The sequence below is a fragment of the Oncorhynchus clarkii genome, chromosome 12 (assembly GCF_045791955.1).
Source record: "Oncorhynchus clarkii lewisi isolate Uvic-CL-2024 chromosome 12, UVic_Ocla_1.0, whole genome shotgun sequence".
NCBI classification, from domain to species: Eukaryota; Metazoa; Chordata; class Actinopteri; order Salmoniformes; family Salmonidae; genus Oncorhynchus; species Oncorhynchus clarkii.
This window is the reverse complement of record NC_092158.1, coordinates 22,351,532-22,369,913: the sequence shown is the minus strand read 5'-3', so window position 1 is coordinate 22,369,913 and position 18,382 is coordinate 22,351,532. Positions and strand designations below refer to the sequence as shown.

At 41.9% G+C, this 18,382-nt stretch overlaps 1 protein-coding gene across 1 annotated transcript; it reads left to right on the top strand.

The window, feature by feature from the left end:
* Positions 1-70: 70 nt before the first annotated feature.
* Positions 71-16,608, top strand: LOC139422879 (proline dehydrogenase (oxidase) 1a). Its single transcript, XM_071174319.1, has 14 exons — positions 71-653; positions 1,085-1,293; positions 3,569-3,603; positions 6,030-6,179; positions 6,333-6,397; positions 6,531-6,647; positions 7,423-7,502; positions 7,622-7,703; positions 9,575-9,667; positions 11,450-11,596; positions 14,166-14,341; positions 14,585-14,683; positions 15,076-15,164; positions 15,557-16,608. Exons 1-14 carry the CDS (start codon positions 306-308, stop codon positions 15,745-15,747), a joined length of 1,881 nt encoding a protein of 626 aa, XP_071030420.1. The 5' UTR covers positions 71-305; the 3' UTR covers positions 15,748-16,608.
* The last annotated feature ends 1,774 nt before the right edge of the window (positions 16,609-18,382 follow it).

The following is an 18,382-nucleotide window of genomic DNA, read 5'->3' as shown; positions in this document are numbered from 1 at the left end:
TAAGTCAAACACACTAGCACACCTTGCCAACAATTGTTTACACAACAACGGTGGGGACTGGGGAGGGGGCAATGAGAAACGGGTTTTACTGAAGGGGGAGTCCTCACTACGCGGAGTTCCTGCCAGATGCGTCGGAGTAGGTGTGTCTACTAAAATACGTACATTGGGTTATAAACGCTGTGCAACAACTAATTCTGGCTTTCAGGCTAGCCAGGAACTAAAAGTGGTGGATCCACGCGCCCTTAAACGCAATAAAACGAGTTTTAACGAATTTAAAAACTAAAAGTAAATAACATTTTTTTTAAATGTCGTACAATAAAGTAGTACCAGCTCTAGTCAAGTCAAGTTCCGACAACATCAAGAGAATATGCTTGTCTCACGGGAGATTTCGCTCCACGGTCGCATCCACGCAACGTGATGAGGTTGAAGGAGGGAAAGAGAAGCAAGTTGATGAGTGCACTGTGGTGAAAGCTGTTCAAGCAGACCTCATCACCCAGTCAAAAAATACCACCGAAGCTCAAACACAGAAGATCGAAATCGACTTTGACAACACTCATGAAGCTTACAAAAGTAAAGATAACATTGAGCTTCTTAGAAGTCTGTTGGTCTTCAAGCTTTGCACATTCGACTTCCTCGTTGACAAGAACAAGGAGGTAGGGACATTATTTTGATTAGATTGTTTTTGCTACATTCCTTTGATTAGTTTTTACAGGTGTGGTTATTAGGCTAACTCATATATCAGATAACTTAATGGACATTTCTGACGGTCAAAAGGGCCATTATTCAACATGCTTGCAGAAGAACAGTTTACATTAATTTCACAGCCTAACATTTCCAGATGCACAAGTAGTTTAGGCCTATTATCATTAGCCTGGCTGACTGTCTGCACAGCCGCTGTGACTGAGGCAGGTGTTAAAGAAAACTGTCTTATCATACCATTTGTATTGAAACTTGTGACTGAAATGAAAGTCGAAGGTGGTGGTTTTCACAGATCAGCTCCTGGGGGGGATCAAATTTTAAAGGAACACTACTCTTACTGGCGAGTTGTGGGTCTAACTCCGTTGATTATTTGCTCTGTCCATAGTTGATGGACCTTAGCAAGAAGGTATTTGGCCAGCGGTTGTTTGAGAGGCTGATGAAGATGACGTTCTATGGACAGTTTGTGGCCGGGGAGGACCACAACTCAATCAAGCCTCTGATCCATAAGAACCAGGCCTTCGGCGTGGGGTCAGTCCTGGATTACAGTGTGGAGGAAGACCTGACCCAGGAGGAGGCAGAGAAGAAGGAGATGGAGTAAGTAGTCTCTGCCACCCTAGTCTGCTGTAGTAGTCTGTATGTCATTTGTCACAACCCCAGCTGAAGTAACACTAATCTAGGATATAGGACTCTTGCAGTATCCACACTACAAAAACAAGCTTTCACATCTTCTAGATTCATAACTTATTATGAATCATTGATTATTTGTAGCAATGTGATATAGCGTGAGATGCCTATACTTTTACCTCAGTAGTCACTATGTAAACATTTTCTGCAATTGACCTATGGCAAAAGGCTACAGTCAAAATAATACTCGGTGATCCAATACTATTGGGGAACAAGCCATATGGTCAGTTCCATATGTTGCACTTTTCTCAGACATAGCAGGGAGAGCCTACAATCTATCGCCCCTATCAAACACCCCCTCTCCCTTTAAAACACACAGGCCTACTCATGTTTCATAGTCATAAAAACCTGTGTTTACAACTTCTCAGCATAAAACATGCCCATCCCATTTTTCATGGTCTCAAATGGATTGTAAACAATGCATCACTTTCAGCATCTGACATTTCCCAGCAATACCCGGCCACCATTGGTTAGTTTAGACATACCCCTCGAGGCTCTCTCCTGATTTGTCAGCTGAAGAAGCATTTTTATTCAAGTCCCTTTGAGAATGCAGTCACATGCTGTGGATTGAGACAAGCCAGCCCTGTTGTTACTTGATGCACCCTTTCAAAAGAGGCCCAGGGCATGTTATGTTTTCATGTGTTTTGAGAAACAGCCTTTCCTTGTTTGGTTAGGGATTTTCTTATAGCCTGACTATGCACACCTTCAAGCTGAACTAATAGACTGAATAATGAAGAGGGTGGGGTGGTAGATGGGAATGATAGTGAAAAGGTTAGTGACACCATTAAAGACCAACTTGGTAACAGTCTGACCCTACCTAATTTCTGTGGAACTCTCCACACCAGACTAATTAGGACTTTTGAAGCCAGCCGACATTGGTGGAGTAACACACAACATCCTGTTCTCTCTTGTTGATAATTGGATGTACCAGAAAGGAAGAGGACTCATTGTGAATAAATCATTGTGAGAGTGTACCAGAGTTGTAATCAACCTTTTATTTTTTCATCAAGGTTGGCAAAGTACATGCTTTAAATTAGTTTCTGAAGTCTATTACTTTCAAACTTCCAGACTCAACTAATTGATGTTAAAACTTTCATGCAAATTGTGCAGTTAGCCTGTGCAAATATTTACCCCTTGATAACATTAAGCCATGGCAATCACTGAAACAACCAACAGCACGGAAAGATGCCAGCAGCATACCACCCTGCATCTCACTGCTAGCTTGCCTCTGAAGCTAAGCAGGGTTGATCATGGTCAGTCCCTGGATGGGAGACCAGATGCTGCTTGAGGTGGTGCTGTAGGGCCATCAGAAGGCACTCTTTTCTCTGGTCTAAAAAAATATGCCATTGCCCCAGGGCTGTGATTGGGGACATTGCCCGGTGTAGGGTTCTGTTTTAAACAGGTGCCCTGGCTCTCTGTGGTCACTGAAGATCCCATTGCGCTTGTTGTGAGCGTAGGGGTGTTAGCCACGGTGTCCTTCCCAATCTGGCCCTCCAACCATCATGGCCAGCTAATCATCCCCAGCTTTTAATTGGTCATTCATCCCCCTTCCTCTCCCATGTAACTATTTCCCAGGTTGTTGCTGTAAATGAGAATGTGTTCTCAGTCAACTTAACTGGTAAAATAAAGGTAATTTAAAAAATACAGATGTGCTAATGAGACAACAATTTCCTTCATGTTATTCAAGCTTGTGTATTCGGTTCGGTTCTGGACTGGATCTTTCTAGATTAACCTAGGCTACTGTATGTGGGATGCACTGAGGTTTTGAAATAGTCAACAGTCTCAGTGATCAGAAGTCCACGACGGCACAAGAGATCAACTAGCAGGACATTTGCACTTCTACATAATGTTAACACCCTCCCCCCAATCCCACTGTCGTGCGTACCATATATATATATAGTATACTCAACATACTGGCACACTCTGTGGTTGTGAAACGCAGAGCTGGAACTGATTTTAACAGCTTCTGGGGGGGCTGCTGCCACAAATTGTGATAATCTATAGTGCATGACCTTGATTTAAGAAATTATGAGTCATAATCCAGTTCATTACTGGGACCCCATTTTCCTCCCCATCTACTTACTTCAAAATGATTTCCAATGTCTTATTTGGTACTAAACACCTGAACTCTTGATATAAGTATCTCTCAATTGTTGTCATGTTATTTCGGTGTCCTCTCTTTCAGTGCCTGTGTGTCTGAAGCTGAGAAAGAAAGTCCAGGTGTGTATTTGTAGACTGAAATGGATTAACAATTCAAAATGAGTTTTCAGTTTGATTTACAATTAATTTATATGGTTATGATTGTGAGATTTGTTGTAATTGATTGGTTATTTATGCACTTCATAATTTATTGCAGTGCCAGCTACAGAATTATTTGTAACGCAGGAGCATGACCACAGTAATGTTACTTTACATAAATGTTTCATTACTGATGGAACAGGCCATCTGGTTGGTGGAGGTGGGGGGTGGAACCCCTTTCATACGGGGCACATAACTGTGTGTGTGGAAGCAGTGGGGGCGCATTGCCAAAATGTCTGTCGGTTCAGAAATGTTCCTGAATGCTAACTTTATGGGTCTATGCCAGCGGTCATTTAAGGGTTAATATCGAGCCTCTTACATGATGTTTGTTACATGAGATTGCATGGGTGAGGGAGCAGGTTCGATCTGGATTTAGTCTGGAGGGGTTAATGAGGGCAAGTATGTAGGGTTGGTCGGTATCCAGATTTTCATACTCCTGCTGTTTTTGTAACATACTGGATATTACAGTATTACTTGATGTGCTCACCAGGGGCAGGTGTGTGTGAGTGTGTGTACCAGTCAAAAGTTTGGAAACACCTACTCATTCCAGAGTTTTTCTTTATTTGTGCTGTTTTCTACATTGTAGAATAATAGGAAAGATATCAAAACTATGAAATAACACAGATGGAATTATGTAGTCGCCAAAAAAGTGTTAAACAAATTAAAATATATTTTATATTTGAGGTTCTTCAAAGTAGCCACCCTTTACCTTGATGACAGCTTTGCACACTCTTGGCATTCTCTCAACCAGCTTCATGAGGTAGTCACCTGGAATGCATTTCAATTAACAGGTGTGCCTTGTTAAAAAGTTAACTTGTGGAATTTCTTTCCTTAATGCATTTGAGCCAATCAATTGTGTTGTGACAAGGTAGGGGTAATATACAGAATATAGCCCTATTTGGTAAAAGACCAAATCCATATTATGCAAGAACAGCTCAAATAAGCAAAGAGAAATGACAGTCCATCATTACTTTAAGACATGAAGGTCAGTCAATCTGGACGATACCACAGCATTCTGCAGCGATACGCCATCCCATCAGGTTTGCACTTAGTGGGACTATCATTTGTTTTTCAACAGGACAATGACCCAAAACACATCCCCGGGCTGCGTAAGGGCTATTTGACTATGCTGCATTAGATGACCTGGCCTCCACAATCACCCGACCGCAAACCAATTGAGATGGTTTGGGATGATTTGGACCGCAGAGTGAAGGAAAAGCAGCCCAACAAGTCCTCAGCATATGTGGGAACTCCTTCAAGACAGTTGGAAAAGCATTCCTTGGGAAGCTGGTTGAGTGAATGCGAAGGGTGGCTACTTTGAAAACACTTTTTTGTTTACTACATGATTTCATATGTGTTATTTCATAGTTTTGATGACTTCACTATTATTCTACAATGTAGAAAATAGTAAAAATTAAGAAAAACCCTGGAATGAGTAGGTGTGTCCAAACTTTTGACTTGTACTGTGTGTATGTGTGTATATATCTCACACACACACACTGTACAAACAAACTGTTAAGAAAACCTGCTCTTCCATGACAGACTGACCAGGTGAATCCAGGTGAAAGCTATGATCTGGGGCTATTTCGAAATTCATGTTAAGTTAAATAGCAGCTGAATCCCTGGTTCATGTCATGTGTTGGGGCTCTGGATATTTACATAACCCTCTCCCACATATATGTTTTCTGAGCATGGGAGTAGGTATCTAGAGATATTTTTTATTTTACTTATTTTTATATACAGTATCTTATAACATGGTGTGTGCTGCATCAGATGACCTGGCCTCCACAATCACCTGACCTCAACTCAATTGAGATGGTTTGGGAATGCCAAGAGTGTGCAATGCTGTCATCAAGGCAAAGGGTGGCTACGTAAACAAATAGAAAAATCTAAAAAATATTTATAACACTTTTTTGGTTACTACATGATTCCTTCCATATGTGTTATTTCATAGTTGATGTCTTCACTATTATTCTACAATGTATAAAATAGTTAAAATTAAGAAAAACCCTTGAGTGAGCAGGTGTGTCCGAAAGAGAGTATATATATATATATATATATTAGGTCTGCAGATGTGTTGCCTTGCCAAGAGGCACATGCCTGTCTAATATATTTGGTACACGTTGAAGTATTCTGCTGTCACAATTTTTCATTTTATGAAAAACAGATCTCCAGGAATCTATGCCAATTTAGATCTAGATTGTTTAGGTGATGGTGGGGAGGGTCATTCCTTTGGAAAGTCTTCTCTTGTCTTTCCCTCCCAGTGTTCTGTGTGTGTATACTCAAGTCTAGAGGAAAGTCTTGTTACATTAGACACCATTATGTCTCATGTTGTTTTCTGACTTTAGGCGTTGACCACCGTGAGAAGAAGTACAAGGCCCACCGTCAATTTGGGGACCGTCGTGGGGGCGTGGTCAGTGCCAGGACATACTTCTATGCTGATGAGGCCAAGTGTGACAACCAGATGGAGACCTTCCTCAACTGCATAAAAGCCTCAGGTGAGAACACAATCAAATGCAGTGAGTTCAATTAATTGAGTCAAAAAATAGTTTTTATGCAGATGTTATATTATGCTTAGTATGATTATTATTATGTATTTATCAATCCTGTTATTGCTGCACTAAATGTTATGTTGTATCTCTGACACTCAGGGGGGGCCTCTGTAGATGGATTTTCTGCCATTAAGATGACTGCCCTGGGCCGTCCACAGTTCCTGGTGAGTTAGACACCCTCTGCCTGTTAGACTCTCTTTTAGCCCTTGATTTAACATTGGCAGTGATCATGACAGAGTGCAGCTTTTTTTGTTTGATTGTTTGTTGGTGTTATGACCTGTTTCCTCCCCTCTCCAGCTCCAGTTCTCAGCGGTGCTGGTGAAATGGAGGAGGTTCTTCAACCTGCTGGCAGCACAGCAGGGGAAGTCTGGCATGGATGCACTGGAGCAGAAACTGGAACTGGAACAGCTGAAGGTGGGAAAGACAAGAGAAGACTTTCCAAAGGAATGACCCTCCCCACCATCACCTAAACAATCTAGATCTAAATTGGCATAGATACCTGGAGATCTGTTTTTCATAAAATGAAAAATTGTGACAGCAGAATACTTCAACGTGTACCAAATATATTAGACAGGCATGTGCCTCTTGGCAAGGCAACAACACTCAAAGTGGAGATGTGACTGAGTTCAAGCAGTTTCCCAGCTAAAAATCACCCAAACCGTCTCTCTGCTCCTAAGACGACTCCCTAGATCTAACATACTTCATATCTGTTAGAGCCTTATGGTTCCTTTGAGACAAAAACACCTGTGAAAACACCATACCAAAATGATGAAACATTAATTGTTTTTCCTCCTACTAATTTCCTTGATCTATCTATAATGTTTCATCATTAATAGTTATTGATATTCATTAATAAAATGAAATCCTATTTTGGTATTTTATTAGGATCCCCGTTTATCTGTTGCGCAAGCAGCAGCTTCTCTTCCTGGGGTTCACACAAAACATGAACCATGACATAATACAGAATATTAAGACAAAAACAGGCCAAGGACAGAACTACATATTGTACGTTTTTAAACGGCACACACGGCCTACATATCAATACATACAAAATATCTAGGTCAAATTGGGGAGAGGCGTTGTGCTGTTAGGTGGTGCTTTATCTATTTTTTTCAACCAGTTTTGCTGTTCATTTGAGCATAAATGGGAGTTTCATGCAATAATGGCTCTATACTTCTGTTTGCTACAGGAGAGTTTGACTCAGCTGGGGGTTGGAAATAAAGATGACATTGAGAACTGGTTTACTGGAGAGAAACTGGGCCCATCAGGGTAAGAGGCTGAACCTGGAATGCATGATGAGCACACAAACAATCAACTATTCAATAGATAGGATGTGCATACAGGACTGAATTTGACTTTGAATATGTCATTTACATCATGTCCCCCAGAACGATTGACCTTCTGGACTGGAACAGCTTGATTAATGACAGAACATCGATCTCGAACCTGCTCGTCATTCCCAATGTTGAGGCGAGCTAGCCACATATATCACATGCACTCGGACACACATAAATTGACATTGTCATATTTAACATACAGGCATAGTACTGTAGGATATCTACCTGAATGTGTTTGTACACAGAAACTTATGAAGTGTATTATGTACCTACACAAATCCATCATCCATGCAGTGTACATACAGTATATGCATATATACATACAGTGCCTTGCGAAAGTATTCGGCCCCCTTGAACTTTGCGACCTTTTGCCACATTTCAGGCTTCAAACATAAAGATATAAAACTGTATTTTTTTGTGAAGAATCAACAACAAGTGGGACACAATCATGAAGTGGAACGACATTTATTGGATATTTCAAACTTTTTTAACAAATCAACAACTGAAAAATTGGGCGTGCAAAATTATTCAGCCCCTTTACTTTCAGTGCAGCAAACTCTCTCCAGAAGTTCAGTGAGGATCTCTGAATGATCAAATGTTGACCTAAATGACTAATGATGATAAATACAATCCACCTGTGTGTAATCAAGTCTCCGTATAAATGCACCTGCACTGTGATAGTCTCAGAGGTCCGTTAAAAGCGCAGAGAGCATCATGAAGAACAAGGAACACACCAGGCAGGTCCGAGATACTGTTGTGAAGAAGTTTTAAAGCCGGATTTGGATACAAAAAGATTTCCCAAGCTTTAAACATCCCAAGGAGCACTGTGCAAGCGATAATATTGAAATGGAAGGAGTATCAGACCACTGCAAATCTACCAAGACCTGGCCGTCCCAGCTCATACAAGGAGAAGACTGATCAGAGATGCAGCCAAGAGGCCCATGATCACTCTGGATGAACTGCAGAGATCTACAGCTGAGGTGGGAGACTCTGTCCATAGGACAACAATCAGTCGTATATTGCACAAATCTGGCCTTTATGGAAGAGTGGCAAGAAGAAAGCCATTTCTTAAAGATATCCATAAAAAGTGTTGTTTAAAGTTTGCCACAAGCCACCTGGGAGACACACCAAACATGTGGAAGAAGGTGCTCTGGTCAGATGAAACCAAAATTGAACTTTTTGGCAACAATGCAAAACGTTATGTTTGGCGTAAAAGCAACACAGCTGAACACACCATCCCCACTGTCAAACATGGTGGTGGCAGCATCATGGTTTGGGCCTGCTTTTCTTCAGCAGGGACAGGGAAGATGGTTAAAATTGATGGGAAGATGGATGGAGCCAAATACAGGACCATTCTGGAAGAAAACCTGATGGAGTCTGCAAAAGACCTGAGACTGGGACGGAGATTTGTCTTCCAACAAGACAATGATCCAAAACATAAAGCAAAATCTACAATGGAATGGTTCAAAAATAAACATATCCAGGTGTTAGAATGGCCAAGTCAAAGTCCAGACCTGAATCCAATCGAGAATCTGTGGAAAGAACTGAAAACTGCTGTTCACAAATGCTCTCCATCCAACCTCACTGAGCTCGAGCTGTTTTGCAAGGAGGAATGGGAAAAAATGTCAGTCTCTCGATGTGCAAAACTGATAGAGACATACCCCAAGCGACTTACAGCTGTAATCGCAGCAAAAGGTGGCGCTACAAAGTATTAACTTAAGGGGGCTGAATAATTTTGCACGCCCAATTTTTCCGTTTTTGATTTGTTAAAAAAGTTTGAAATATCCAATAAATGTCGTTCCACTTCATGATTGTGTCCCACTTGTTGTTGATTCTTCACACAAAAATACAGTTTTATATCTTTATGTTTGAAGCCTGAAATGTGGCAAAAGGTCGCAAAGTTCAAGGGGGCCGAATACTTTCGCAAGGCACTGTACATACATACATGCATTTTGTAGTTTAGTTTTGTAGTTTAGGTCAGGGTTGTGTCTTCTGATTTTCTAGACTGGTCAGCTGGAGCCTCTGTTGAGGAAGTTCACTGTTGAAGAGGAGAAACAGATGAAGAGGATGCTGCAGAGAGTGGATGTTCTGGCCAAGGTAGGGGGATTTTTGAGTGCAACATAGGCACTGTTAACTAGCATGGCTTTAAAATTGAACAACAGTATATTAACCCAGCTACTCACATTCATTTTTATTTCACCTTTATTTAACCAGGTAGGCCAGTTGAGAACATGTTGTCATTTAAAACTGCAACCTGGCCAAGATAAAGCAAAGCAGTGTGACAAAAAACAACAGTTATACATGGGATAAACAAAAGTACAGTCAATAACACAATAGAAAAATCTGTATACAGTGTGTGCAAATGGAGTAAGGAGTTAAGGCAATAAATAGGCCATAGTGGCGAAGTAATTACAATTTAGAAAATTAACACTGAAGTGATAGATGTGCAGGTGAGGATGTGAAAGTAGAAATACTGGTGTGCAAAATAGCTAAAATAAATAAAAACAATATGGTGATGAGGTAGGTGGTTGGATGGGCTATTTACAGATGGGCTGTGTACAGCTGCAGCGATTGGTAAGCTGCTCAGATAGCTGATGCTTAAAGTTAGTGAGGGAGATATAAGTCTCCAACTTCAGCGATTTTTGCAATTCGTTCCAGTCATTGGCAGCAGAGAACTGGAAGGAAAGGCGGCCAGAGGAAGTGTTGGCTTTGGGGATGACCAGTGAGATATACCTGCTGGAGCTCGTGCTATGGGTGGGTGTTGCTATGGTGACCAGTGAGCTGAGATAAGGCGACACTTTACCTAGCAAAGACTTGTAGATGACCTGGAGCCAGTGGGTTTGGCGACGAATGTGTAGCGAGGGCCAGCCGACGAGAGCATACAGGTCGCAGTGGTGGGTGGAATATGGGGCTTTGGTGACAAAACGGATGGCACTGTGATGGACTGCATCCAATTTGCTGAGTAGAGTGTTGGAGGCTATTTTGTAATTGACATCTCCGAAGTCGAGGATCGGCAAAATAGTCTGTTTTACGAGGATATGTTTGGCAGCGTGAGTGAAGGAGGCTCAAAATGACTTCTTAAAGAAGAAGTTACAGGTCTGTGAGAGCCAGAAATGTTGCTTGTATTTACAGTCTAGCCAGACACCTAGATGTTTACAGTCTAGCCATACACCTAGGTGTTTACAGTCTAGCCAGACACCTAGGTGTTTGTAGTTGTTCACGAATTCATATTCTAATTGAACCATGGGATGTAGTATATATCAGATTTTACAAGAATCTTCTCTTACTCTCATACCTGCCTCAGTGAGCAGGCCATACAGTAGTTTATTGGAAATAAACCTTTTGGCAATACTTTTGTTTATTCTTATAACAAATGTTCTGATTTACTTCAGCAGTGTGTCATCATTTTTGGGAAAGGTTGTGTTTGAATTGTAGTTGCACTGCTCCAACAGGACCAAGAGTCTACTATGACGTGTTGTAAGTCTGTTTGCTCTTAAGTGAGTCTCTATAGATACAAGTAATACCTTGGTCCCTTGAGATTGCATTAGCATGGCTGGACTACATGGCAACACAAGATGGCCAAAGACCTCAACATGCTACGACTATGACTGTGATATGTGTTGTCTCACCTAGCTATCTTAAGATGAATGCAGTAATTGTAAGTGGCTCTGGAAAGCAGTCTGCTAAAAGTCTAAAATGTAACATGCTCAGAAATAGAAGGCTTAGACTCATACATTTATATAGCCTAGGTAGGAGCAAGATCACTGAAGGGTTTCAGATAATCAACAGCATTTTCTGCTCACTTTTCTGGAGCTGACCAGGTGTTGATGCTAACTGACAGAAGTTAACAAAAAGCTTTTGTCCTTCCCTCTCTCCCAGCATGCGGTGGAGAACGGGGTGAGGCTGATGGTGGATGCTGAGCAGACGTACTTCCAGCCAGCTATCAGCAGACTGACCCTGGAGATGCAGAGGATCTTCAACAGAGAGAAGCCCATTATCTTCAACACCTACCAGTGCTATCTTAAGGTGAGGCCGTCCGTGTTATCTTCCAAGAAAACTCTCTTCGGTTATCGTCACAGCCGTGTATATCCTCCTGCAAGCGGATACCAAGACAGCCATCAAGGAACTTTACTGGACTTTATGCGAACTGGAAACCATATATCCTGAGGCTGCATTTATTGTAGCTGGGGATTTTAACAAAGCTAATCTGAGAACAAGGCTACCTAAATTCTATCAGCATATCGATTGCAGGGTAGCCTCAGACAATAACATTGACCTATACGCTATATAGGAGATGTTGTACCCACTGTGACTACTAAAACCTTCCCTAACCAGAAACTGTGGATTGATGGCAGCATTCGCGCAAAACTGAAAGCACGTATGACCGCATTTAATCATGGCAAGGTGACTGGAAACATGACCGAATACAAAGTGTAGTTATTCCCTCCGTAAGGCAATCAAACAAGCAAAGCGTCAGGATAGAGACAAAGTGGAGCCGCAATTCAACGGCTCAAACACGAGACGTATGTGACAGGGTTGACAGACAATCAATCAAACCAGCCCCATCTTTGACATCGACTTCTTGATCTCAAACAAATTAAACAACTTCTTTGCGTACTTTGATGACAATAAAGTGCCACTGACACGGCCCGCTAACAAAGACTGTGGGCTCTCCTTCTCCGTGGCTGACGTGATTTAAACGTGTTAACCCTCGCAGGGCTGCCGTCCCAGACCGCATCCCTAGCCGCGTCCTCAGAGCCTGCGCAGACCAGCTGGCTGGTGTGTTTACGGACATATTCAATCAATCGCTATCCCAGTCTGCTGTCACCACATGCTTCAAGATGGCCACCATTGTTCCTGTTCCAAAGAAAGCTAAGGTAACTGAACTAAATGACTATCGCCCCGTAGCACTCACTTCTGTCATCATGAAGTGCTTCGAGAGATTTGTCAAGGATCATATCACCGCCACCCTACCTGACTCCCTAGACCCACTCCAGGTCCACAGACGATGCAATCGCCATCACTGCACACTACCCTATCCCATCTAGACAAGAGGAATACCTATGTAAGAATGCTGTTCATTGAATACAGCTCAGCATTCAGCACCATAGTACCCTCAACTCTTCATTAAGCTTGAGACCCGACCTCGCTCTGTGCAACTGGGTCCTGGACTTCCTGACGGGCCTCCCCCAGGTGGTGAGGGTAGTCCACTTCGCTGATCCACAACACTGCGGCCCGACAGGGGTGCGTGCTCAGCCCCCTCCTGTACTCCCTGTTCACCCATGACCATGGGGCTGTGCACGCCTCCAACTCAATGATCAAGTTTGATCATGCTTGATTACCAACAACGACGAAACCGCCTACAGGGAGGAGGTGAGAGCCCTTGGAGTGTGTTGTCAGGAAAATAACCTCTCAGTCAATGTCAGCAAAACAAAAGTCATGATCGTGGACTTCGGGAAACCGCAAAGGGAGCACCCCCATATCCACATCGACGGGAAAGCATTGGAGAAGGTGGAAAGTTTTAAGTTCCTCGGTGTACATATCACCGACACAATGAAATGGTCCTCGCACACAGATAATGTGGTAAAGAAGGCGCAATAACCGCCTCTTCAACCTCAGGAGGCTGAAAAAAATGTGGCTTGTCACCTAAAACCCTCACTAACTTTTACAGGTGCACAATTGAGAGCACCCTGTCTGACTGTATCACCACCGCCTGGTACGGCAACTGCACCGCCCACAACCGCAGGGCTCTCCAAATGGTGGTGCGGTCTGCACAATTCATCACTGGGGGCAAACTACCTTCCCTCCAGGACACCTACAACAACCGATGTCACAGGAAGGCAAAAAAAGATCATAAAAGACAATAACCAGAGAGGCGGCTGCCTACCTACAGACTTGATATCATTGGCCACTTTAATAAATGGAACACTAGTCACTTAATAATGCCACTTTAAGAATGTTTACATATCTCATATGTGTATACTGTATCCTTCACTATCTATTGCATCTTAGTTGCTCTGTCACTGCTTATCCATATATTTTATACTTATATATTCTCATCCCATTCCCTTACTAGATTGTGTGTATTAGGATTTGTTAGATATTAGGTTATGTTGTGGAATTGTTAGATATTACCTGTTAGATACTGCTGTACTGTCGGATCTAGAAGCATAAGCATTTCGCTACACTCGCAATAACATTTGCTAGCCATGTGTATGTGACCAATAAAATGTGATTTGATTTGTATGTAGAGCTTGGGACTTGTTATTGGGACTACATGTACAGTCTCATATAATATGTATATAGGGAGGATCCCTGTTATGTATTGACTTGTCATAAACTTAGAGTGAAACAGGTTTTGTAAGCCTTCCATATTTGACTCATAAAAGCCCAACCTAGTATATAATCCATATAAACCTTCCATAGCCATGTTTGTTTTTTGACATAAACCTGAAATGAAACTATTTAAACACGATCTTGTTACTTATCTACCCTTTATAAGAGGTGTTCTGGACAGCCTGGTGCCAAAAATGTCAAGATTTGTGGTGTTAACCATAGCGTTATATAATTGTGTTACCCTTTACTACCTGTAAAGGAAGCCTATGACAATGTGTCTGTGGATATGGAGCTGTCCCGGCGTGAAGGTTGGTACTTTGGGGCCAAGCTGGTCCGCGGGGCCTACATGTACCAGGAGAGGAGCAGGGCGGAGGAGATCGGCTACGAAGACCCCATTAACCCAGACTACGAGGCCACCAACCGGATGTACCACAAGTAAGACCCCCTTCTGTGCTTTGGGGTGACGTTTCCCCTAGGTACAGATCTAGGATCAGCTTCCCTGACCCACAATCCATTTGTGTGAAAAATGCAAAACTGACCTAAGATCATAACCATTGGTGTTATGCGTGACTTAAGTGGGTATTTTCATAGTTGAATTTGGATGCATTATGTGATGACGTTATCATATCAGCTGAATGGAATAGCCAAAGTTCCTTTTCTTTCCCTGATTCTCCAAAGATGTTTAGAGTTTGTGTTGGAAGAGATCAACCACAACAGGAAGGCTAATGTCATGGTGGCGTCACACAACGAGGACACTGTCAAATTCACTCTGGAGAAGTAAGACCAGCCTCTGGGCTTTATTCAAATCAAGAGGTGGTTAGACTAGTTACTAGACTTTTTCTACAGACATTTTGCAACACAAAGCACCAAACCAGTAGTAAAACCACGTCACAGAAACCAAATATATTATATCAATGGGCATGTAGCAAGTGGTTAAGAGCGTTCGGCCAGTAACCGAAAGGTCACTGGTTTGAATCCCCGAGTGAACTAGCTACAAAATCTTTCTGTACCCTTGAGCAAGGCACTTAACCCTAATTGCTTCTGTATAAGAGCGTCTGCTAAATGACTAAAACGTAAATGCATTCATCAGTGAGGTGATGTTTATTTTTGCACAGGATTATGTTTGTTTTATTTTATATTTACATTCCGTCTGTGTTGTCTCTCTGCAGGATGAACCAGATGGGTCTGTCACCCACTGAGAACAAGGTCTATTTTGGACAGCTGCTCGGAATGTGTGACCAGATCAGCTTCCCACTAGGTACTGTAACACCTTCAGAACTGTAGATGGGTGTTGCATAATAGTAATGGGTTTATTGGAGTTCAAGATTTATTGATTGGCATTTTGGTCAGAAATCTTGTGCGAAACAAACAACCTCAGGGTCTCAGTCATCAGTCACCTGATACCAAACCATAGCTGTCTTTAGTGTGTAGATCAATAGGGGTTCTTACATATTTTGTTATTATAGAATTTAGCTTTTTATTGATTTAGACAAATTAGTTTAGAGACTAACTTTTAGACAAAAATACCTTCCATTCCTGTGCATGTAATTAGGTTCCAATGTTTTTCTGTGCTTGTGTGAAACACATTGCTAGTGGTTGTTGCTTCTCCAGTCACATAACATCTCCCACTCTCTCTGTGTCTGAGAACAGGCCAGGCTGGATTCCCAGTGTACAAATACGTCCCCTACGGCCCAGTCAACGAGGTCATCCCCTACCTGTCTCGCCGTGCCCTGGAGAACAGGGGCTTCATGAAGGGTTCCCAGAGGGAGCGCAGCCTGTTGTGGAAGGAGCTCAAACGCAGGCTGCTCAATGGACAGATCCTCTACAAGCCTGTGTACTAACTGAGCTGACTGACTGTCTGGCACACCAGCACTCTGCCCCTGTAATACATTCCAATGTCTTAACCAAACCTGCCCTGCGCACAATGGGGTGAATACTAACTTCCACTTAAGTTGAATTTTCACTTAGCCATGCTCTGATGTCAATGGGAGCCTAAAGTGAAACATTGACTGAAGTGGACATTTAGGATTCAACCCCATGGCTTTAGAATGTACTGTAGGTAGGCTTGTCTAGTACTAAGATACTAACCTAATACCAAAAGACCCTCTGACTGGCTCTGCCTTTTCATCTATTCCTGCCAAAAGTGTCCTTATTTTATATAAGAATATATCTTATCCACTGTGGTTTAGCAGCTTATTCAGTGGCTTATTGGCCATTTTTAAAGATGAGCTGTAGTTCTTAAGCTAGCATGGAAAGTGTGTGATTTGTTATCACTGCTTATAGAGTCATATCAATATAACTGTAGTTGTCGACAGGATTTTTCTGAATTTATTAAGGCTCCTAATTAATGTGTCCAGTGTCTTTTTGTTTCCTTTCAATGTTCAGGAACGGTATGTTTTGTAAAAATGTAGTTATTTATCATTGTCTTACAGACTGCTTTGGAACCCTTGTTTGTTAGCATGTAATGTTTAAAGTTGTCCTTTGTATCTATGTTTTACTGAACTGTGGATGATTGGTCATTTGTAAACACTTTGTACAGGGTTCTAGCTTTGCTTATTTTTAAAACCAATATTTTAATTATTTAAATAGAAATATATAAAACTGATGTACACAAGGTTGTACTGTATGATGATATTACTGTCTTATTAAAGAAATTGAGTGGTCATGTGATAATGAACTACAATGTTTTTGCCTGAACGTTACACTGTCTCCCCAAATTTATTTTACCCCTATTGGAATGTATAGGCCACCTTCCACCAAAGGTGTGTTTTTTGATCAGTTTAATAACATGCGTAGGGAATGTGATTTTGGGAAAGAGGTCATCTTAATGGGATATTTTAACATTAATTGTGAAGACAAGTCTTGTCGGAAAACCCTCAAACAGATCATTAATACCTTTGACCTTACATAGCTAGTTAAAGGGCCAACCAGGGTGGCTCTAAAACACAGATTGATTTGGTGTTCAGTAATAAACCAGAGAGAGTGACTAAATCATTCAATATGGTTACTGGGCTGTCTGATCATAATCTGACACTTATAGCCAGAAAGCTGTCTAAGAACAGGTTTAACCTCTCGACTGTTAGAAAGTCGGATCAACTAATACCTAAGAGTGAATTAAACTATTTGAAAATGCAATTAAGGGAATTAACTGGAATGATCTCTTGTCCTAAACAGACGTGGAAGCTGATAGTCAAGTTTTTCTATCCATAATCCAGACGACAATAAATGGTTTCCTAAAGAAAATCAAATCCAAACCTGGCCAAAAGAGCACTCTTCCTTGGCTAAATGGAGAAATCTGGAAATTTATGAAAGAACGAGATTATGCTCTAAAAATAGCCCTAAAATCCAAAATAGAGCATGACAGGCGTAGCTTTACCATGTTGAGAAATAAGGTGATGAAAGAAATCAGACAGTCCAAGGCAAACTTTTTTATTAACATAATTGGTGAAGCAAAGGGAAATTCTAAATTGATTTGGGGGAATCTAAAAAATTTAACAGGGAAAGACCATAGTAACACTGCAAAAAGACTGAAAATCATGGTGAATAACAGTCGAAATAGCAATAGCCTTCAATTCCTACTTTATTGACTCTGTCAGGGTACTGACACAGAACCCCTCCACTGGTTTCTTGGGCTCAGTGCTAGTGAATAACGTGCAACCTGTCTTCATAAGGGAGGTTTCTAAATCAAAGGTGAACAAGGTGATTAGCTCACTAACGAACTAAAGCCAAAGATGTGTTTGGGCTGGACTCTACCTTTCTTAAAAACTACAAAGAGTCACTCATTGGCCCCATTACTAAGGTCACCAACACATCTATTGGTCTCGGGGTGTTTCCAATGGTATGGAAGTCGGCCATAATAACGGCCATCTTTCAATCGGGCGACCCTGCTGACGTGAGTAACTACAGGCCCATTAGCCCATTAGTATACTACCTGTGGTGTCAAAGGTGTGTAGCAGAACAACTGATTGCCCACCTCAAAAACAGCCCCTTCACAATACACTCCATGCAGTTTGGCTTCAGAGCGAAACACTCCACAGAAACTGCCAACTGCTTTCTTCTGGAAAATGTGAAGTCCAAGATGGACAAAGGGGGCGTTGTTGGGGCTGTGTTTCTGGACCTAAGGAAGGCTTTTGATACTGTTAACCATGAGATTCTCATCACAAAATTTTCCAAGTTCAACTTTTCCCCCGATGCCTTGAGATGGATGATATCATACCTTGAAGACAGGACTCAGTGTCAGAGCGAGCAATGAGCTGTCGCCCACTCTTAGATATGATGTTGGCGTGCCCCAAGGGTCAATACTGGGGCCCCTCCTGTTCAGCCTGTACATTAATGATCTGCCTTCTGTCTGTACTGGGTCTGAAGTTCTAATGTATGCAGATGATACAGTGATATATGTGCATGCAAAGAGCAAACAACAAGCTGCACAAGAACTCACTACTGTAATGGTCCAGGTTACAAAGTGGCTCAGTGACT